This window comes from Drosophila eugracilis, unplaced genomic scaffold, assembly GCF_018153835.1.
Source record: "Drosophila eugracilis isolate 14026-0451.02 unplaced genomic scaffold, ASM1815383v1 contig_75, whole genome shotgun sequence".
Taxonomy (NCBI): domain Eukaryota; kingdom Metazoa; phylum Arthropoda; class Insecta; order Diptera; family Drosophilidae; genus Drosophila; species Drosophila eugracilis.
Genome location: NW_024573645.1, coordinates 2495106 through 2516266, shown reverse-complemented (window position 1 = coordinate 2516266; position 21161 = coordinate 2495106). Strand labels below are relative to the sequence as shown.

The 21161-nt window shown below is 43.4% G+C and overlaps 11 protein-coding genes across 12 annotated transcripts; 5 read left to right on the top strand and 6 right to left on the bottom strand.

The window, feature by feature from the left end:
* The first annotated feature begins 337 nt into the window (after positions 1–337).
* LOC108116662 (C2 domain-containing protein 5) lies at positions 338–7544 on the top strand. Of its 2 annotated transcripts, XM_017228653.2 has the most exons (10): positions 338–627; positions 688–989; positions 1114–1459; positions 3312–3610; positions 4484–4823; positions 4910–6034; positions 6091–6178; positions 6236–6622; positions 6689–6961; positions 7019–7544. In XM_017228653.2, exons 1-10 carry the CDS (start codon positions 464–466, stop codon positions 7079–7081), a joined length of 3387 nt encoding a protein of 1128 aa, XP_017084142.2. In that variant the 5' UTR covers positions 338–463; the 3' UTR covers positions 7082–7544. The 2 variants fall into 2 exon arrangements, with proteins under 2 accessions (XP_017084142.2, XP_017084143.2); XM_017228654.2 differs by lacking the exons at positions 338–627; positions 688–989; positions 3312–3610 and having other exon boundaries at positions 1329–1459.
* Positions 7354–9231, bottom strand: LOC108116663 (golgin-84). The gene is made up of 2 exons (XM_017228655.2): positions 7835–9231; positions 7354–7778 (listed from the first exon to the last, which is right to left on the bottom strand). The coding sequence occupies exons 1-2, from the start codon at positions 9171–9173 to the stop codon at positions 7564–7566; spliced, it is 1554 nt and encodes a 517-aa protein (XP_017084144.1). The 5' UTR covers positions 9174–9231; the 3' UTR covers positions 7354–7563.
* A 251-nt stretch (positions 9232–9482) lies between these two features.
* LOC108116539 (tRNA modification GTPase GTPBP3, mitochondrial) lies at positions 9483–11710 on the bottom strand. Its single transcript, XM_017228477.2, has 3 exons — positions 11463–11710; positions 10615–10920; positions 9483–10554 (listed from the first exon to the last, which is right to left on the bottom strand). The coding sequence occupies exons 1-3, from the start codon at positions 11649–11651 to the stop codon at positions 9568–9570; spliced, it is 1482 nt and encodes a 493-aa protein (XP_017083966.1). The 5' UTR covers positions 11652–11710; the 3' UTR covers positions 9483–9567.
* A 555-nt stretch (positions 11711–12265) lies between these two features.
* LOC108116570 lies at positions 12266–13261 on the bottom strand. The gene is made up of 2 exons (XM_017228510.2): positions 12731–13261; positions 12266–12634 (listed from the first exon to the last, which is right to left on the bottom strand). The coding sequence occupies exons 1-2, from the start codon at positions 13157–13159 to the stop codon at positions 12446–12448; spliced, it is 618 nt and encodes a 205-aa protein (XP_017083999.1). The 5' UTR covers positions 13160–13261; the 3' UTR covers positions 12266–12445.
* Positions 13262–13445: 184 nt separating this feature from the next.
* LOC108116528 lies at positions 13446–14684 on the top strand. Its single transcript, XM_017228466.2, has 6 exons — positions 13446–13834; positions 13890–13925; positions 13980–14081; positions 14136–14321; positions 14385–14501; positions 14555–14684. The coding sequence occupies exons 1-6, from the start codon at positions 13446–13448 to the stop codon at positions 14682–14684; spliced, it is 960 nt and encodes a 319-aa protein (XP_017083955.2).
* A 68-nt stretch (positions 14685–14752) lies between these two features.
* Positions 14753–15859, top strand: LOC108116553. Its single transcript, XM_017228490.2, has one exon. It carries the CDS (start codon positions 14898–14900, stop codon positions 15597–15599), a length of 702 nt encoding a protein of 233 aa, XP_017083979.1. The 5' UTR covers positions 14753–14897; the 3' UTR covers positions 15600–15859.
* LOC108116554 lies at positions 15655–16542 on the bottom strand. Its single transcript, XM_017228491.2, has 4 exons — positions 16324–16542; positions 16022–16260; positions 15856–15966; positions 15655–15799 (listed from the first exon to the last, which is right to left on the bottom strand). The coding sequence occupies exons 1-4, from the start codon at positions 16540–16542 to the stop codon at positions 15655–15657; spliced, it is 714 nt and encodes a 237-aa protein (XP_017083980.2).
* Positions 16543–16858: 316 nt separating this feature from the next.
* LOC108116576 lies at positions 16859–17919 on the top strand. The gene is made up of 2 exons (XM_017228517.2): positions 16859–17676; positions 17742–17919. Exons 1-2 carry the CDS (start codon positions 17174–17176, stop codon positions 17896–17898), a joined length of 660 nt encoding a protein of 219 aa, XP_017084006.1. The 5' UTR covers positions 16859–17173; the 3' UTR covers positions 17899–17919.
* Positions 17920–17946: 27 nt separating this feature from the next.
* Positions 17947–18778, bottom strand: LOC108116577. The gene is made up of 2 exons (XM_017228518.2): positions 18300–18778; positions 17947–18233 (listed from the first exon to the last, which is right to left on the bottom strand). The coding sequence occupies exons 1-2, from the start codon at positions 18776–18778 to the stop codon at positions 18077–18079; spliced, it is 636 nt and encodes a 211-aa protein (XP_017084007.1). The 3' UTR covers positions 17947–18076.
* A 71-nt stretch (positions 18779–18849) lies between these two features.
* Positions 18850–19715, bottom strand: LOC108116582. The gene is made up of 3 exons (XM_017228523.2): positions 19604–19715; positions 19151–19551; positions 18850–19088 (listed from the first exon to the last, which is right to left on the bottom strand). The coding sequence occupies exons 1-3, from the start codon at positions 19697–19699 to the stop codon at positions 18923–18925; spliced, it is 663 nt and encodes a 220-aa protein (XP_017084012.1). The 5' UTR covers positions 19700–19715; the 3' UTR covers positions 18850–18922.
* A 219-nt stretch (positions 19716–19934) lies between these two features.
* Positions 19935–20971, top strand: LOC108116583. The gene is made up of 3 exons (XM_017228524.2): positions 19935–20608; positions 20665–20775; positions 20836–20971. The coding sequence occupies exons 1-3, from the start codon at positions 19935–19937 to the stop codon at positions 20969–20971; spliced, it is 921 nt and encodes a 306-aa protein (XP_017084013.2).
* Positions 20972–21161: the final 190 nt, after the last annotated feature.

Here is a 21161-nt window from a genome sequence, read left to right as displayed (position 1 = left end):
TACACAAATAAGACACATTCGCACCCAAAAATATTACTTGTCTTCTATTATTAAAGTCAACAAATTAAGACTATATATTAACTAAAATAGCTATAGCTAAATGGCTGAAATCTGGAGTCACCAAAAGAGTAACAAAGTTGGCAGCCCTGATCTTCCCTAAAGCTAATTTTAGCTAAAAATACACTAATCAACAGTCATATTGATATAAGTTGAATACTGTAAGGCTCTGATTGTCTTATGATTGTTAAAACAGTTCCTTTTCATTTAGATTATTACAAAATAATTGAACTATTTACATTAACCCAAAAGGTAAATTTTTAGGGATTTCGGGGCTTTATAAATACGGGCACACTGGTAACTGGGAAAATGGAAAACACAAGATAAAACGTGAACTCTTCTGGTCGAAATTTCGTGGTAACAATCTGATATCTGGTGAAAAGGGACGACAGGCGAGACTGACAGGATGCCGGGCAAGGTGGGGGTGAAGATCAAGGCGGCGCGCAACCTGCCCGTGATGGACAAAAGCAGTGAAACTACGGACGCCTTCGTGGAAATCAAACTGGCCTCGGTGACCCACAAGACAGATGTGTTCCGCAAGAGCTTGAATCCAACCTGGAACACTGATTGGTAAGCTCTGATTTTCCAGTACATTCATATAAGCTAAAACTACTACTACTACTTGGGAAGGTTCCGTTTTGAGGTGGACGATGCTGAGCTGCAGGATGAGCCTTTGCAAATCCGACTGATGGACTACGACACGTACTCCGCCAATGATGCTATAGGAAAGGTTAACATCAGTCTGAATCCCTTGTGCCTGGAGAGCTCTAGTCAGGCGGTGCACGGCAAAGGCACCGTGCTCTCCGGCTGGATTCCGGTCTTTGATACTATGCACGGCATCCGCGGTGAAATCAACGTGATAGTCAAGGTGGATCTTTTCTCTGACGTCAACAAGTTCCGACAGAGCTCCTGCGGCATTCCCTTTTTCCACTGTATGTAGACTTTCTATACTATACATACTATCCGGTTTAAGTTCCACCCAATTAATTCCTTAAATCCCGGAGCAGATCATTACATCTACTAATTAGACCTCAATACCATTTATCTCTTTTGCAGCCCAGTGTGTGCCCTTTGGCTACCGCGCACAGGTGATTCACGGATTTGTTGAGGAGCTAGTGGTTAATGATGATCCAGAGTACCAGTGGATAGACAAAATTCGCACTCCCCGTGCTTCCAACGAGGCCCGACAGGTGGTATTTCTCAAATTGTCGGGCCAGGTGCAAAGGAAAATGGGCCTAAAGGCTATTAATATGGGCGCTAATGCTGTCATCGGTTATACTCAGTGCTTCGATCTAGAGGGCGATGTGGGCGTTGTAGCCCGAGGCATTGGAACGGCAGTCACGTTGATCAAGGACACCAGCACAAGTCAGCCAAATAGCGCGGATGTGGCCCTTATCGAAGAGTGAGTAGTTTAAAGCACGTAGGGCAATGTGAGTCTAATGACTCATAACTTAAGATTTCCTGTGCGATTTTCCATACTCTTGCAAAATTAGTAATGGCTGTCTGTTTTACATAAGTCTATTAATGGTATATGTACGTTTTCAATAAGAAAGTTATTGTTATTTTATTATACGTATATATCTGTTGAAATATTTCCACTTAAATATTTTTAGGTTGCAAGAGTATTTGAAGCTTCGGTCCCCGAAGCCAACCAGTCCTTTCTTGTATAAAGTCTTGGTTTAGCATCCGTAGCCGAATGTAGGTGCTAGAAGGAAGTCAATTTAAACATGTTCTAAAGCAATTTCTTTCTTTTCTTGAACGTTCTCCACCCCACACCGAAATCTCCGACGATGTTCATCCCTCGATATCTCTATTTTCGCTCCTTGTCGTATCGTATTGCACGTTCCAATCGTTGTCGTTGTTGTTTCGTTGTTGTGTCGTGTTTGTGTTTATAAAACATTTACGTACCACCTTCTCCTACAAACGGCTAGACTGACTCAAAAATATCTAGACTTCCTCAACTGTGCGGGCGCAAGCAGCGCTAGTCTGCCGCTTTCCGGCCGCACACCCCAATATCGTCTCAACATATATAGGGAGCCCAGTTCGTCGGCGCCTTCGTCTGCGGCGGCGGCAGCAGCAGCAACGTTGTTTTATCTGGAGAGTGCTAGCAGCGACACGGAGGATGCGGAACTTATGCAGGATCTTATAAGGCAGGAGGACGAGCGTGGAGATCGCAGTCGCGAAAAGAAGCTGCGACACCGAATGCGACGCCTAACGCTTTCCTCAAGTAAGGTCTTTAGTCAGAAGTATGCCACGCTTATCCGTCGCATTGAACCAAAAATCCCGGAGAATGCTACGCAATCGCTGAGCAGCATCTTTGGAGGAGCCGCAGCAGCTACTACAAGTTTTAGGCGTCGGCGCAGGTCTCGCTTCGCTGCATCAACATCTAAGTCATCTATTCCCCCGTTTATAGTGCGATCCATTAGCAGTGACACGGGCGTTCGCCCTGGTCATCCGCCAGTAAAAAGTTTTCTCACGGTGCCTGGTCTGTCAGAGTATCAGGAAAACACTCGTTCAGCGCCTGATTTGCCAGGAGATGAGTTTCAGGCGAAGACTCGGCCAACATCTAATTACTCTACTGATTCAGAAGAGTCTGTGCAGTTGGATCTGGAAATAGATCCACCTGATAGCAATGGGGATGAGTCTCCAGAAGAGGAGGATCTACAGGATAATTGGATTAAACCAGGAGAGACGCGAAGCTGCGAGAATAGCCAACAAGATTTGGGTCCCAGACACCATACTATACTCGAGGACCTTAAAGGCTTCTCACGTCGCCTGCAAAAGCTCATACATCTGAATCCTAAGGATAGATTGGAGAAGAGACCAAAGTTTCCATTTGTACCGTCACTGGAACGCAAATCATATTACAGCTCACAGCCAGAGTTGCCCACTTGCTCTAATGATTGGCTTGGATCTAATCTCAGTGGATCTTCGTCCATGCTGCAGTTGAACTTTCTTCCCAGCTACGAAAAGACCATGCAGCGCAGTGCCTCCTTGAATCATTTAGTGGCACCTGAAACTCTAGTGCCACCTAACACGTTGCTGCTGAAGGCGCCCGAGCTGCGCGTCTGTCCCTCCACTCCCACACCCACTCAATCCGATCTAGTCACCTTCAATTATAATAACCCCTCTTGCCTTGCCCAATTAGATCAATCTGTAAATATCTTTAATAGTACTAACCATAGTAACCAGAATAATGAATCATCATTGCTTGCTCCATTTACCATTCGACAACAACAACCACGCGAACTTAGATCCAGCACTGAACTCCAACAGCAGCCAGGTACAACCGTGGCAGCCGGAAGCTCTGGACCGTCCAATATACCCACTACAGTAGAAGGCAGCAGTCCTAATTTAAAGCGCTTCGCTTCACCGGTGAGCAACAGTCGCCTTAAGTTAACTCCCAGTCCTTCGAAGAGCGGTATCTCGGCGACCACAAACGCGGATAGTGCATCGACTTCAACTGCGTCGACGGCTACGACTATGGTGCCGGCCACCGTCGGTGAAATCTGCCGCAGATCTTCCGACTCTGACCTAAGTGTCACGCCCAAGGGTATGTAAGGCATTATTTCGAGCTTTTCAGCCTTGATTTCGTATTCATGCCCATTAAAGAGTCAAATTCTTAAAGTCTATAAGTTTTGGCTTGAATACGGAATCTGGGTAGATATGGAATCCTAGATTCATAGTTAAGATCTAGTATAAGGATGTAGGCTTTAACCACTAGTTGCTGTTCAATTTGCGTGTTCACTGTCACCGTGTGTCTAAACTTACACCGTCTCGTCTCTGAGTAACCGTAAACGTCTCTTCTAATGTTCTATCCTTGCGTCCGCTGCCGCATCTCGCCATCAGGCATAGCCTTTACATTCCACCGGAAGCGTAAGTAGATGCTCCGCCTAATCTCGGTGTCCTTTATCGATGTACCTCTGTGTGTCTGTGCGTGCTCCTCTCTCTGTCTCTTCACCTCGCCTGCACTTTTAGCGGGTGAAAGCTGTTTTGTATCGCCAAGTCTTTCCCACTTTATATCTTACGAATGCCTCATCCGATCTGATTTATCCTTAAATGTTATACTACACTATCATTACGTGTGTCACAGTTGTGGGACTTGAACTGATTTCAGGATCGCAATTAATAGGTTTAATTTGTTTTAATAATTTCCAAATTTTTAAAGGATACAATAAACAAACCATCCTACGAATTCGGATGTATCTTATTTTTCTTTGATAAATTCAAAATTAATAATATAAAATTTATCCGCCCATGGATTAATGTGGACTAATCATTTTTTGTTAGTCCTTGTGGATAATACCTCATATCTCAACCTTCATACAGTCTTAAGCCATTCAGCTGTAAATATAAATGTAATCAATATGTGTAAGCAAGTTAGCATGTATCAATATAACATTTATGGGATCTTCTTGATTCACAGGAAACTCTATTTGTGTGGCAAGTGAGCGTCTGGTGGCTGCCACGGCTATGATGCGTTTGACGCAGCCAGCTGTGGGAGCCAAACCTGGAACAGCGACGGACAGCTTGGACATGTTGGAATATCCGTTCCTCACCATGACAAAATACCCGACTGGCTTTATTCTTCATCTGGGTGCAACAGTTGCCGCACGTTCCGTTAAACTGTTGGAGCGAGTGCCCAATCCCGATGAACCAGAGGTTCGTGACAGCTGGTGGACAGAGCTTCGAATGGAGATCCGATCGCACGCCCGTTCCCTGGGATGTAATGTAGTGCTAGGTTATGCGGAGACCACAACAATTTCGTAAGTACAGAAGTGAATTATTTAGATTTAAAAAAACATTTGACTGATGAGATAATAATAATTAATACTCTATCTTTGTTTTGCAGTGACGATGTATGTGTTTTATCTGCCACAGGAACAGCGGCGGTGATTAACATGGTGTTCAATAGATCTGTGTCGCAAACCGATATCTTCACAATGTCAAAGGCAACCGCTAGCGTTGCAGGCATGACGAATTCCACGGAGGAAGGAAATGGAAGCAGCGCCGGAGACACCAGCATTGGAAAAGATACTGGATCCCTGGGCACTGGAAACAGCTCGGGCGGTAAACGCTTTGCACTTCCGCCTCTCAATGGACCTCGGAATGCCTGTGCCATTTGTCATATACCCTACAACCTTAGCTCGGTGCCCTTCAATGTTAAAATGAAGAAGTGCGCCGTATGTCGCAAGGGACGAGTACCAGACGTACTCCTGGCTACACTTGAGGTGCCTGAATTTATGCAGGTCACCGGCCGCGGGTGCTTCATGCAGGCCCAAGTGGTGCGCGCAAAAAGAGATTTGCGTGCTGAGCTGAACGCCAAAGAGATTTCAGATGGTCTGCCTTTCCTGGAGTACGAACTTCATCGAGTGCTTATTAATAAGCTGAAGGCCAAAGGCATGAATGCCATTTTTGGACTACGCACTCAGGTGGCTATCGGAGAGCGTATGATAGCTTTGATAGCCACAGGAACAGCTCTGTTTCTTACCGCTTTGCCGGTGCCTCAGGTGCCAAAGATCGTGGCTGGTAATTCGTGGACCGATAAACAAAAGCTCAATGAGCTGCAGAAAAAGTTGCAAGAGACTTTTGAGCGAAACCAGGAGATTTATCAGTTGAAAAGCTTAGATCCTGATTTGGCAGCCAATGCCGGAGGAGCCTTGTCCACTGGTGGGGCCTCTGGGGATAAGCAATCGGACACAGACGACTCTGATGAGGAGGAGATGAACGAGATCGATCTCAACTGCGGCAACAAGGAGCTGTGTGTCTTGGAGGTGGATGATATCGAAGACTTGGAAATCATATCGCTTTTAATGGAACCTTATCCACCAGAAGGCTTTCATGTGGTAAATACACAGCAGGTACCGGGGATGCTGGAAATGGACACAGTCAAAAATCTACAGATGTTCACCCAAGTGTGGCGTGCTCGTCTTGAAGTTGGCCAAAGTGTTAACGGGTTCCCCAAACACTTCCAGAGGTAGGTTATGAACTAATTAATACGGTCAACGGAAAAAATATTTGTTCCCCTTCCAGACTATTGCAGACCATTTACTTCAAGTTACGCACCATGATACCATGTGCCATCTGCGATCTTCGCTTCCGATTAGATCTGCCCGAGACGGTAAGTGCTAGTAATTCCATTCATAAAAATGCTTTATTTAAATCAGATAATTTACAGGATCAAATTCAATTGCTAGTTACTGGCATGGCTATGGGTCTAACCGATGCTAATAAAATGAAGTATCGTGGTCGTGGACGCACAGCACAGCAGCAGCCACCCTCACAACAGCAGAATGGATTTCATGATGCCACGGTGCTGGCCACCCAATCCCAGCCAGAACTTAATGGAAAGCGAATGCTCCAGGAGGAGGATTACATTTTCCCATTGGATGAGGATCAGATGGTAGACACACCAACGCCAACCAGTACCGCCATACCGCCATTTGGAATGAGCTCATTTAAAATGCGCAAAACTTCGCCATCACGTCTTAGCAACATAGTTTCAGCATTGCCCTCCACCGGAGTTAAACCTTTGAATGTCGGATCGGTTCCACGTAATCGATACGTAAGTATAGGTTTACGTTGATTTAACTTTTACTTGGCTTACATTAATTTTCTTATTTTTCAAAAGTTTCCTCTGCGGGATCGTTACGGAGTGGATTTGACGCCTCTAAGTTTCATACCTGGTGGTCGTATAGATAAATACCTGGGCAATCTGAACTTTTTCTTTATTCGAGAAAGCACCTCGATAAGGGAGAATGGCGGTATCAGCGGTTTTGTCCATGGTTTTATTACCGAACTGTTGGCGGTAGTGAGGGCCCACATCGCTTCTCTGGGTGGGAATGCCATGGTTTCGTTTTACATCACCGAACTAATGTTGTTCGATAATCAGCACAAGAATCAGGCTAGTTTTAACAATTGTTTAATAAATCCATTTAATAAGTTTCTATTTTATTTTTAGGGTCAGTGCCTGATTAGCATCGGTGGCGATGCCGTCTATGTGAGCTACCATGCCGATGAGTGATACAAAAACTTGCGGGGCATATAGCGACTATTTTACGCGAATCGTCCCAAAAGCCTCTACTCTCTATTTTCTTCCGCTTAGCTAGAACTGTCAGCTTTGCCCAGCAACTGAAGTTAATCTAATTCACGTTTACTTGACAACTATATAGTCTGTGGTTGGATTCTTTATGCAATATTTTAACTGTGAGGAATCGTTCTTCTCCTAACTTAGTGCGAATTTTTTCGGTCTTGTTACTTGTTTGCTTGATGTTTTTAGCGTTAAACCAATTGCAATTTCTGTACATAGTTGATGTTTATTGAATATTGAATTTAGATCGAGTGCGAGACACAAGTATACTAATGATATATACAATTGTTGCAACCACAAACATGACACACATATACTCGTACTCCTAGATATCCAATTTTGGCGTGTAAAATACATTACATACAATATTTAAAAATAAAACAATTGCTCAATTAAATGGATTTGATTTGATTCGATTAGTTTGGTGTTGTAGAGAGCAGCACAAACATTACCCAAAGATGGAGTAGAGCCACGTACACGATCACAGAGACACGCATCATTGGATAACGGCGCAAAAAGGTTCCCACCCGGATGCCCATAGAGTCCGCCTGGCGAAGGGCTCTCTTGAAGCGACGTGCCACACGATTGTCGAAGGGACTTGGATGCATGAGCAACGGGAATTGTGCTTTGACTGGAAAACGTTCATTAGATATGATTTTCTTGCTGTCAAACTATTATTGATCTCACCATCATCTGTGCTGTTAAGCAAAGCATGTCGCGAGCTGCCTCTCTGGCTCTGCATCTCTATCATGTGCATGTTCTGCTGCAACTGTGTCTGCGCCTTCTCGTGTTGCAATCGCAGGGCATTCCTCTCACTTGTAACTCTTTCCAAAAGACCTTGCCTTTCTACTAACGATTGGGTGAGTGCTTTCAACCGCGTCTCATAATCGTTTTTAGCTCCAGAATTTGCCTCTTCGCTGAGCCTCTGGCGCATTTGCTGCAACTGCTGTTCTCGCTCTTGGAGTCGAGTTGCAGAAGCGGCCATCTGGTTACTAAGTTGCTGCCGAAGTGATGCTAACTCCTGGGTAAGCACTCTTTGATCCGACTCAGAGGTCACAGTGTGTTCTCGTGCTTGTCTCAACTCCTTGGCGAGCGATTCTTCCCGCTGGCGCGCTGAACTTAGCTCAACCTGACGTTGTCTCTCCTGAGAAAGATAATCCTCCAACTGCAGTCGTGCCTTTTGCAATTCCTCGTTGGCATGGTCTAGTTCTTGTTTAAGTGATTCGTGTTCGATTTGTAGGAATCGCGTCTCACTGTCCTTCGCCACTAAGTGGGGATCAGAACCCTCCTCAACGGGTTTATCTTTCAACTCTGCGATAAGGGAATCCTTGGCTTGTAAGGCCCGCTGCGCTTTAATGCGGTATTCCTGGAGCTCTTGTCGTTGCTGATCCGTTTCCTTTGTTTGCATCTGCAATTTGTGAGCGGTGCTCATGTATTCCTGTTGGAGTTTTGCAAGGTTTGTTTCCAGTTCGGAGATAGAGTGCACATACGCCATGTTCGCAGACTGAGCTTCATTGTGGTCGTGAACCGCCTTATCCCTCTCCTCGGAAAGAGTTTTGACCATAACTTCCAGCATCTGGCTGTGTTGATGCAGATCGAACTTCTCGGTTTCGTTATTAAGTTCCTCCAAACGCAGACGCAGTTCATCCCTTTCGGCTGTGATCTCATTCAAGGCGATCTTAAAGGCAGCCAGTTCACTGGTGTCCATTGAGTTGGCATTGCTGTCTGGGTTATGTGAGAAACTGGCTGATGAAGTCATTTTCTGGCGCATCTCCTTGGTGACCACTGATCCTCCGCCCTCGCTCTTCACACTAGATGAGCTATTGGCGCTCGAACGCTTTGCTGGCGATAGAGTTGATTTCATTGACAATGACAGAGACTGAGTGCTGCTGGTCATGCTCCTGCGCATGGGATCCACTGGGCCACTGGTCGGGGTTTCCGTATGCAGGGCCGTTGCCGCATTCTGGTCCAGCTTGTTCAGAATATTTTCGGCCTTGTCCGCCAGTCCTGTTATCCAGGATGACATATTTTTTAAATAACACAAATCTCAGCTAGCAAAACACGTAAACAATATCGTAATGTGTGCCCAGTCTACCAATAACTACAGAATGGTCGCAAGCAAACTAGCAAGGCCACACTAAAAGTAACGGCATTGGAATTAAAAAAAAAAAAATATAAAATATTGTGAAGGGAAAAAGATGTAAGAATTTTAGTTATAATCAAAAAAATGTATAATGAAAAATACTTGGTTTTATATTAATTTCAAAAAATCTTACCTTCAAACTGGGTATTTTTTCGTTATATCAATTTAAGCAAATAAACATTAACAACTGAATGGTTTAAACTGTATGTATATTTTATTCAATACTCAACGAGGCAGTACTTTAAAATCTTTGAGCCTAACTACTAAAAACTATCAATTACTTTCCAATACAAAAGTCTTTAAAGACGACGTCGAGTATATCTTCGCAGCTAATGTGTCCGGTGATGCGTTCAATGCAGCGAACGGCGTTGCGCAGCTTGGAGGCGGCAATGGCCATGTCCGGGTAAACATCGGGTCTGTAATCGCGCAGAAAGATGTCGATGTTTTGAATGCAGCGCTCCAGTTGTTGCCGATAGCGTGAGTTTGTGATGCGTGGATTCTCCGCCCGGGGTTCACCACACAATTCTTGCAGCTGCTTCTCTAGAGATCCCAGAAATACGGGCATCTTATCGGGTTTATGGCATGATATGGCTAAAACATTGGATAGCTTGTCCAACTGTTGGGACTCTTCATCCGATAAAGTATCAGTTTTGTTTGCCACCAACTGAAGTCGCTTCCCCGAGCACAAATCCATTGGTATATCTAACTCCTCTAGATAACTATCCACAAATGGAGCAACAGCTTCATCGTGCGTCAATTGTGTAATATTCTTGGCATCTGCTAATAGTAATATCAAATCGGATTGGATTAGGCAGTCCTTTGCCCTCTGCATTCCCTCTTGTTCTATACTATCCGTAGTAAACCGGCGTAGACCTGCCGTATCAGAAAATACAACGGGATATCCCCCGAAATTATGCATGGTTTCTATAATATCCCTTGTAGTGCCGGCCTGATCCGTCACTATGGACACGGATCGCTGGCAGAGAAGATTGAGCAGACTGCTCTTGCCCACATTAGGAGCTCCGATGATCACAGTGCGAACTCCGTCGCGTAGAAGCTCTCCCTGCCGCTGGTCACTTAAGTGCTCTTGAATCTCACGCTTCACTGCTTTCAGTTCTTTTGTGAGCTGAACGATGATACCGCCTTCTATCTGCTCCTCCTCGGCGAAGTCTATATAAGCTTCCAGATGGGCAGCACACCGGATAAGTCGACGGCGCCAGTTGTCATAAAGGCGGGCCAGTGCTCCCGTGCTCTGCAGCAAAGCCTGGAAGGAAATTGTGTTTTAAACCCAAGCACATGCTTTAAATCTAAAGTTACTGCTAACCTGTTTCCTTTGTGCTTCCGTTTCGGCGTGGATAAGATCGGCCAATCCCTCCACCTCTGTCAAATCCAGCTTTCCTCCGAAGAAGGCTCTCTTTGTGAACTCTCCTGGTTCCGCTGGTCGTAGCCCATCCACTTTCCCCAATGCATCCAGCATGGCAGCAATGACTGCCAGAGATCCGTGGACTTGGAACTCGCAAGAATCCTCTCCAGTGAACGAAGACGGCCCCGGAAACCAAAGTAGGAGGCCTCGATCAATCATCTCATTGCTGGCAGGATGGTAGAAGGATTTTAGATACGCGTGACGAGCCTATTCGGGAATGTTAATAAATGTTATAAATATTCAACATACAATACAACCTCTTAATTCAAGGCACAAGCACATAATTTTTTTTTTGGCACTAATTAGCAACCAATTTTATTATTTCAGCTGAAGTTAAAGATGTGCTTGTACCACTACAAAGCATTAAATAAATTTCCCTCATATAGGCCGTTTTCGTTTGTATGTAAGTATAATTATTTAAATAAAACTTGGCGACATGCCATATAACGAACTAAATTATGTATTTAACCCTTTGTGGTGTGTAAAGTGGGTAACCTTACAATTGCTTACATTATTTTTTTATTGTCTAAGCTATGTTTGGTATAAATATTATGTAAAAATAAAAGAAAGATATATGGTAAAAAATATATAGTACAATTTATCTTCTATTTTATAAAAATAAATATTCAACAGGTCTTTAGATATAATAGGTTAAGATTGTTTGTTGTTAATGTTTATCTTCTATAAAAAACCTTTCTTCTGTAGGTCATAGGCCCCCATATATATGATATATCAATCAATTGACTCGCCTTTGGCTCATATTCTTTATTTGCAACAATGGCTCGGAGCGCCTTCTTTGTTTGTGGCCCGGAGACGCGGATCACGGAGACGCCGCACTTCACATGACCGGAACTGAGGCTGTAAATGGTGCACCCGCTGCTGGCAAACCGACGGAAACTGCCCCAAAAGCCGTTGGCCGCGTTTCTAAGGAGCGCCATAGCCGTAAAACGATTAAAAACCAACCGCCGAATAATAAACAATTAAACGTGAGCTCCAGTGTGACCGTAGAACAGCCGTTACAATAATATATAATCTGGTTCCGAGATATATACTAAAGAATAAAAGTACCAGTGCGGTATGAAACTTGGGTGGACATTTAATTGAGACTCAAGCCCGATGCGTTTTTGATTTGAAAATAGTTTTGAAAATTCTTGAAACTAATGCAATTTGCAATATAATTTAAAGTGATTGAGCCTTTTTACTGTATTTTTAAGAAATAGTATTTGTGTCATTATAGTAAGCATTGATATTTGATTTACATATTTTTAAAATATTCGAAAATTTCTTTTTAACAAATTATATGGCCTTCACAAATCCCGGGATGGTCGTCGATATCCCCACAGTTTTCTTCTGATATACATCGAAAGTCTTTCCCTCTGGAGTTGCTTTGGATTAAGTGGGCATTTTGGTGTTTCCTTTGGGGTCCGTCTATTAAACATTTTCGCGATATTGGGTAGAAGAGTACTTCTTTGTCCCCTCTGATTACTTGACAGGCTTCGCAGTAAACTGCATGTGCACATGAATTTACCAAACCCCCTAAGAGCCATTTATATAAGGATAAATTTTGATAGTTTATTCGAATATTGAAATCACATCTGGACTACAGATTATACAACATTATAATACGTTTTCGGATTTTGACGCTTTAAAATCGGATGCCTTGCGCACTAACAATTTGAACAGGCTACTAAGTTGTATAATCGTTTGAATTTCTTAAGCGGATACTGCCGGACTAGTAGAAGAACTGGCGTTTCCGGGTGCGATAGGCGTTTGACATCCGGGTAGAAATGGTGGGTGGCGGACATCTATCGGAGGCCCGGGCAAATCGATTACGGTTTATCATATCCATATTGGTATCCCATTGATTGATAAAGGCGCGGGCCTCGTCGTCGAAGGGTTTTGCAGTATTCGGACGGGTTTCCTAAGAAAATGTGAAATGTAGAGAAAAAAGCAAAAATCTAACATTTAATTTTTTCCTTCTGAAATATTAATTTAGAGAGTATAAGTAAAAGCATACCTGAGTTCTGCGACGTCTAGGGGTCTCGTCCTCCGATTCTTCCAGGAAATTTCGTCTGGTGGTCTGCTTGGCCGCCACACTCTCTGGGAAATTGATCCAGGTGCAGTCGTAGTTTCGCGCTTCCAGTTCGCGGGGTTTGTACTGCTCATCATCGAAGCGTTCCTGATCATCCCTTCCCGGGACTCGACCGCCGTGGCCCTCGTCTTGCTCCCACATAGAGCGACGCTTGTTCTTTTTGTAGATGTCTGCCTTCTCTCGCTCCCTGACCACCTGCTCAAGGGGCATGTTTTGGTTAACAATCTTGCCTTGATCCTGGGAAAGCTGGTACCGTCTGGCAATGTGTCGGGTCGAGGCGCATTCAATCCGCGCTCTTAGGAGCTCAATGCAGCGGTTCACCATCATCCGGGTGCAGCCGTGTATATTAACCATTATTATATCGAATTTGTGCGTTATCAAGTTTATTTTTAAAAAGAGTTAAGGGGTTGAGTAGGACTATTAAAATGCCAAAACGTAGCCTGCTTCTAAAGTGGCGGCGTCTGATGAAATAATGATTTCGATTCCAACAAAACAATGTGACATGTAAGGTGCGTACGAACAAAAGCCCACCTGATGCTGTAAGCCAGTCCACCTTTCTCAATTAGCGCTACTCCCCTGGCGTTAATTTTCCGCTGTTAGTACCTGGTACGCAGATCAGTTGGGTTCTTGGTGTGACGCTATGAGGTCCACGATTATTGTGCTGTTTTTGTGCGGTGGCATCGCCTCAGTTCATGGGAATTGCACCCATTTTGTGGAGAACTCCTTGGAAAATCGAATTCTATCGAGACGGGTGAGGGGTTTGGTATTTCCAGACAAGGCTTCTCTTCTTTTGACTGCCGCCCTAACCAAAATTATTGTGGGCGGAAGACCCAGTGGCCTTCAGTACAGCCTTGAGTTTGATATGTACGTCCCACTCCCCGACACCATCGAGGGCTGGCAACCTAAAATTTTGAAGAGATTAACGCCGAAGCCCATGCCTAAACGCCGATATGATTGGGAGTATTACAAAAAACCGGCAGCCTATTATCCGTACTATTCCATACCATATAAAAATGCTTACTACGCTGGGTAAATTATAATTAATTTGTGGCTTAAGAAAATAATTCAAATTACAACGTTTCAGGCCCGAAATAAATAATATACTTTATCCAAAATCCAGGTAAATTAAAAACAAACTAAGATAATAAAAATTAATAGAAATTCTATATTATAGTCCCGCTTTTGGTAGAAAATCATTTTACCAAACTCCTTGGCAAATATCACCTATAAATCTGAACAATTTCTATCAAGGCAAGAATGAGATTTATAAAGCTGGGTAAGAATATGAATATTATATTTAAAGGCTCTGATTTAAAGTTTTTTATTTCAGTTCATTAAATAGAGATTCATTCTATCAAACCCCTTGGAGCTTATCTGCAACCACCAATCGAAAAAAATCGTATCACCCCGATGAAGAGATCTATGAGTCCTTGTCTCAAGTGCCCCGTTGGAAATTAAATCGTGGATATAGAGAGCGTAGAGATATATTCGATCAGTTCGAGGCCATGGGCAAAGTGTAAAATATTTATTAACTTAAAAATGTTTCATTTTAAAATAATTACTTAATATTTCTAAGCAGTTTCCAGTTAGATCTAAGGTCCTGCATTAAGAGAGCCATGTGCGAACTTAGAGCCAAGCTGAATGCCGGTCATGACCAGGGTTTCCTAATGGAGGATCTAATGCGAATTGTGCTGACGTAAGCGAATCTGTACTAGGTGTATAAAATCCATTAAATATTAAAATTTTCAGAGTCCCCGAAGAAATTGGCGACGATAAATATAAGCATCGCATGGATGTTAAGGATTGCGCCCGATTTTACTCTCCAAGTTGTCCCTATAATGTTTTGGACTTTCTCACCCAAAGTAGTACAAAAATGTGAACTTAGTAAACTGAGAAACGAACTTCCGCAACATGTCATTGTATTGGGATAGTGGGTAACGAACAGGCTTCACTTCTCGTTCCGTTTTCGAACTGGATAGGTCTCTTACCTCCAGTATCGTATTCCTCAAAATTCCATCTAAATTTCCAGGGTCAAATATTTTTCAAAAAACCACCACCCCTTCGGTCAAAAGTTCCAAATTTTAGTTTCAGGATGACATTGAATGTGAGTCAATCTCGAGCCTTGTTACGGCCCTCATCAATTCTGTTGGGTGCCGTGCAAGAATGTGTGCGATTCGCTTCGGGTTGTGAGAAGGGCGAGGGCAAAAACCTATGCCCCAAGGTACTGACAAAGTTTCCTTGTGGTAAACCTGAAATTCAGGCGAAGCCGAAGAAGAAGAGATTGATAGTCAAGGCTCCGTCGATGTGGCTGAACCCATTTTGCGACCCAGATGACACGACTTGCCCGTTCAATCCACGATTCGATGACATCTATTACGTGGAATCTGATAAGGCCAAACGAAAGTACTGGCAGACATGGGTGGCCTGTCCTCCTCTCAAAATCAAGCCCAAAAAGATTTGTTGCTTTGCCAAAGCTAAACCAGCGCCGATCAAGCGTCGTAAGCCCGCATTTAAACCATCGACCGCCTGTCCTCAGCCATGCCCAGAAGAATCGAGTGAGGCTTGTCCTAAGCTGGCGCGTCGCTGCCATCGTGACGGCCGTAGGCCTCCAACGTGCAAAAGAGAACGGGGACCCTTGAACTGTGTAAAGCCCCGAACGCCGTATCCCTCGTTCTCAGAGTGCCAGCGCGATAGGCCCGGACCCCTGCCCCTGAAGGAGTGCACTTGCTTGGTGAAACCGATGCTTTGCGAAATTTGGGCCGAATTCCGCAGAAAAGCCACTTTTAAGAAGTAAAAGCTTTTATTATCAATGTGTTTCCCTGAGTGCCTGGAGGATATTGGATGTGTGATCATGAAAACGGGTTCTTGGCCAGGTTCGTAACGAGGGTCCAGAGCAATGGATTGCAGTCGCTGTACGTTCGCTCGCAGTCTGCTCCGCCAAGTCCGGCGTCCCGGGCGTGCAAGTACTTACTGGCCACATTGTCCAGGCTCGGTCTAAGAAAATTTCAAAGTTCATTTGTATCTCGATTCGAACTTATAATTTTACTTACACCATTACTGAGTTTACGATCTCGCTGAAGATGTTGCTGCTTTGAAAGGGTTTCTGTGAGATTTCGCAGATGCTCCTCAGTAGGCAGACTCCACCGTTGGCACCATCTAACCTACAGAAAAACAATTGAAATAAAATAATAGTTCTAAAACTACGAAACAACTTACTGTTCCATGCCCAACTCGATGGCGTTATATACCCATGTTCTGGCCTCGTCGTGGAACACCTTAGACTGCATGTCCTTCCGCCATTCGCGAGCTGTGGACACAAAAGCAGTAGTGTTCCAGAAGCTCCACCAGTAGAGGGGAATGGTAGTGGGTACCCATTGGCCCTGAACGTTGAAGAACCACCAGAAGGATTGCTTCTTGTCGAACTGTTTTATAGGATAAGCGAAGCTAGGAACCAGCTGTAAGTCAAAAAGTCGGAGAAGGTGAAAAGAAGTTTCATATGTAGGATATAGAGATCCCACCTTGCAAACGCCCAGGCCATCATAGATGGCCACGCGCTTTGATCGACTTAGGTGTGTCAAATTTGTATTCACATTTCCATTTTGACTTTTAAAACTTTTGCTCAATCTCAACTGATTTCTATCTGTAGAGTAGATATTCCTGGTGTGGCTCACTACCAGATTGATAGTGCAGAGCAAGCCTAGGAGCAGGAAAAGACAGGTAAGAATTCTGGAGACCATCTTGTTTGCATTGGAGTGCAATGCTAACTAATCCCGCTTTGTTTAAACTTCGATCTACGCCACGATCTAAAGTGGACGCAATATTTGTTTGCTTAAGAAATTGACAGATCCCCATTGGGGAAGTGTGCACCGAAAATAATTATATTTAAATTCATTTTATTTCGTCGTATCTATAAGTATTAACAATTTCTATTCAAATATTCGACTTATATAACAAAAAAAAAGTTAATGTCAAGTTTTATAAACAAAGTCGAGATACTTGTAATTTAAAATTAAATCAATAATGATGTAGAATTGGTATGAAACAATGCAAAAGTAAATTTCAGTGTAGCACCGATAATAGTTTCTACTAAAGTTCTACAAAGAATGAAGTAGTTCTTCTTAAAAGAATGGAGCATGGCGAAGACGTCTCTTGATTGGCGAGATCACGCTGCCATCTGAATCTTGATGATGGAGCATGCGCTCCACTTTCAATAGGTGTTTTGTGAACCATTCTAATTGGTGTTCACGCGTGTGGCTCTGGTCGTTGATCTGCTCATTTACAGTTCGCCTTAATTAATCCCCAAATAGACAATGGAGAGATCTCGATTTCGGGTGTCTCGTTTTGTATTTCCGAGTGGATCACATCACCATGTATCGCCCAAAGCAGCACAACGCTGGATATCTCAGCCAGGTCACCCTGGTGCTGATCACACTGATCCGACCAATTCATGGACTCCTGCTATTTCCTACTACCACGGCGCTTCAGGTGACCTCATCCATTTCCATACCCGCCGATCTGAATGTTCGCACCAAAGTCTTTATAGACTTGGGCTTTCAGATGAACTACAATCTGCCATACGCACTTTCCTCCTTCTACAATACATCCATCTGGGCGGATGAGCTGGCCCGAAGAGAAAAGCGCCAGTTGGACAACAACTATTATACTAATCTCCAGCAGATAGAACTAGAGAGTGGTCTCCATCCTGCTGACTTTACGGCAGGACAGCTGTACGCGGGTCTGGAGAAAGTGCTAGAGTCATATGGATTCCACAGATCCTGCCTACTGCGCAGTGTTTGCGAGCTGGCTTTGCATCCTTTTGCCGAAGACCATTTCTATGGAATGGTCACGCAGGTTATCACCTTCCTGCTCACGTAAGTATGAAATATATATCTGTGAATAAGGAAGTGAGACAATAACATTTGTGATTGAATTTCAGACCATCTCAACACGAAGGCTTCGCGGAAAATGAGCATCTTTATCGTGAAAGATACGAAAAAGCCGAGCAAATTGGTTTCCTTGGTGGCCAGTGCCATCTTACATATCCCAATTGCGAAATAGATATAATAAACCTAGCCACCCGACTGGTCAGATGAAATTAAAACGCTTTTAGTCTAACAGTTGTGTATATTTAATGGGGCAAGATGAAGTATGAACGGGTGCATAAGTATATTTCAAAGATAATCTTAATTGAATTGAAATCAATATGCCTTTGGTCACTATCTTTGTATGGGTAATTAACTCGAATGGCTACGCAGCATCAGGTAAAAACTGCTAGCTCAACAGGCTGCTGATACCGCTTAGAAAGTCCACGGGGCAATTGGAATATAGATGGCCGCAATCCTTTCCTAGAAATCCTTGCAGCTCGGCCTGTTCGTAAACCTCCCGGTAAATACTTTCTCCGGGACCAAATGACTCGTGCAAGGAGGGTCTGCAAGGATAAGTATGTATCGAATAAAACTAATGCAGATTTCATCAATTATGAGTTTCCACTTACGTTAGAGTAAAAGTAATCAATGCAGTCAGCATGTTATTTTCTATATCCTTAAAAGGATGTCGAGCCAATTCACAAACACTTCGCAGGAGGCAGGACTCATCAAAGCCATATCGGGTGAGCATGTTCTCTAGACTCTCGTACAGCTCTCCCGCTGTAAAGTCACTCGGATGCATCGTAGAACTACCTCCTAGTAGATATTTGGCAGTCTCATTTCGTAACTGACGCTTTCCCCGCCGCGAGAATTCATCTGGCCAAATGGTGGCTGCGTAGAAGGAGGAAGGTTGAGCGGGCAGGGCATAGTTCATCTGAAGACCCCAATCCCAGAAGAGTTTCCGATCCGGAATGACCACGGGAACGGAGAGTGAGGATGTTATCTGATAAACAGAGGATGCTGGAAAGAACAAAGGGAACTCAGCCCCAATGGGAATACTCCACAAAGACAGCAGAGCTCCAATGAAGTGGACACCTGTGAGATACATTCTATTATGACTGTCACTCTAAAGAACCTTTGGGATTTGATTTCTTGACAACACAACGTATGCGTTAATTAGAGGCTCCCAACAGTTGCTAATGAAACAAAGAAACATTGCAATTTACATGTAGGCCTATTTCCAACGGTTTTATTAGTTCTCGAGAAATATGACTCGGCTCATGAGTTGTAAGAGATCTTGCTTGCAATGGGAATATAATCTCACACAATCTTGACCAAGAAATCCATCTTGTTCGGCCTGTTCGTAGACCTTCCTGTAAACAAGTTCATCATCCCGGAAACCATCGTGTTGGGACGGACTGGAAAATAATGAGTATTTATTAAATTTATTAAAAATAAGTATATATAAAAATATATTTACCTCAAAACAAAGGTCACAATATCGCTTAGCATGTGCCGATGGTTGTCATCAAAGGGATGTTGTGCTAGCTCACACACACTTCTAAGCAAACATGTCTCATGGAAGCCATAGCCCGCTAACGTATCCTCAAGAAAGGCATAGAGTTGCCCAGCTGAAAAATCCTTGGGGTGCATACCGTTCCCTTCATCGTGTCCATATTTTGTATAGAAGTTCTCATCCGTCAGTTCTAGTTGTGGAACTTCTCGTTTAGCTTTATAATTGCCAAATCCTGGCCAAATTGGTATGCTATAAAACTCTGTTAGGTTATAGGGATATGTGTAGGAGATGGCAAAGCACCAATCGATCAGTATGCGACGCTCTGGAAACAGTTCAGCAATGGGTACGGACACAGATAGGGTCAACTAGGGGAGATAAGTTAGTATATGATTCGAGAAACCAGAAACCTTTACTTACACCCAAATTAGATGAGGCTGGCCATAGAAGAGATTCCGATGGATTCGTCAGGTAAAAAACTAGGATACTCGTAATAATAATCCAACTAAATTTCATTTTGAGGACCGTTCAACCTGACTTGTAAAAGAGAACTGATCCATCATCTACAAACAGACAATTCCCAAAAATTGCTGGACAAATTGGGTCTGTGGGTTAAATGGATACATGAGTACCGTAAATATATCAAGACATCAATCAGCTGTGGGTAAATATTTGGGTAATTGGTTGACACGGCCAGAATAACTGGGCTCTCAGAACAGCTTCAATAATTTACGCTTTTCAGTTGGTTAAGATGCTACGAGCCAAGCTCTTTATCTTGTTTGTGCTATATGCCGCTTTTTGTTCGAGTTTGGGAGAATATCTTGGGAAATCCAAGCAATCCGACCTTAAAGATGTAGTGCCTAGAGTTTTTATCCGAAGGAGAAGAGCCGTCTTGTTTCCACCGGGATCGTTCGTGAAGTTCACCTGCTCCTTTGCTACAGGACTGTTGGCCACATATCCAAAGGGTATAACCTTTGTTTTGGAAGAAGCTGTCTATTTTCCGGTACCTGGAGTCATAGAGGATTTATACCCCAAGAGGTTTTTACCCAAGACCACGACAAAGAAACCGGAAAAGCTTCCGGACTCCATAGTTTACATCCCCGGCACTGATTGGCGTTTCAAAGCACAGACTTTGCCCAAACCCAAATGGAGACAACCACCTCCAAAAACCTATCGCATCGATGATAATAGCTATGCCAATCCCTTCAAATGGCAGCAATGGAAGCAGGATCAAAAATGGCAGAATTACAAATGGAAAGGAGCAGACTATAGCAAGTCAAAGTGGTCGAAATGGACTACGCCCTCGCTAAAGTGGGAATCGAACAGGAATCAATATAAGAATAGGGGAGCCTGGGAGTCCCACCATTATCATGGTCATCGCGATCGAAGATCATTGTTTGAACGCTTCACCAAACTTAGTTCTCTGTCGGTATTTCTGTATATTTTCTATGATTTTTGCTTATAAACTTTGTCTTTTAAAGGATTGGCATAGATGTAAAGTCCTGTATTTTACGCACCATCTGCGATAGCAAAAGATTGCTCCTGCCACCAGGTTATTCCATGTTGCACGATATGCTGCGCGTTGTTTTTACGTGAGTTTTGATATCTTATTATTGTTAAATTAACAAATTCCAGCAAATGATATCTTAAAGTATGCCGCGTTTGGATGGAGTGGAAGATGAATACAGTCGAATAATGGACAAAGGCGCTGATGAGTGTGCAGACGAGTTAAAAACTAAGTGTAATATGAATTTATTGATTTGGCTGCTGAGCGGCAGAATGGAATAAAGTCTTGTTTTATTAAGAAATTCTACACTTTCTATAAACTTAAGTCACGTATTCTAGGCAAGACTTAAAAAAATAAGTTCTACGATTGTTAGCTAGGCAATTAACACCCCAACCGAATCGATTACAATGACAAACAAGTCAATTGAATTGGTACTAGTTGACTTCATTTTGGACATCTCAATCAGTACTT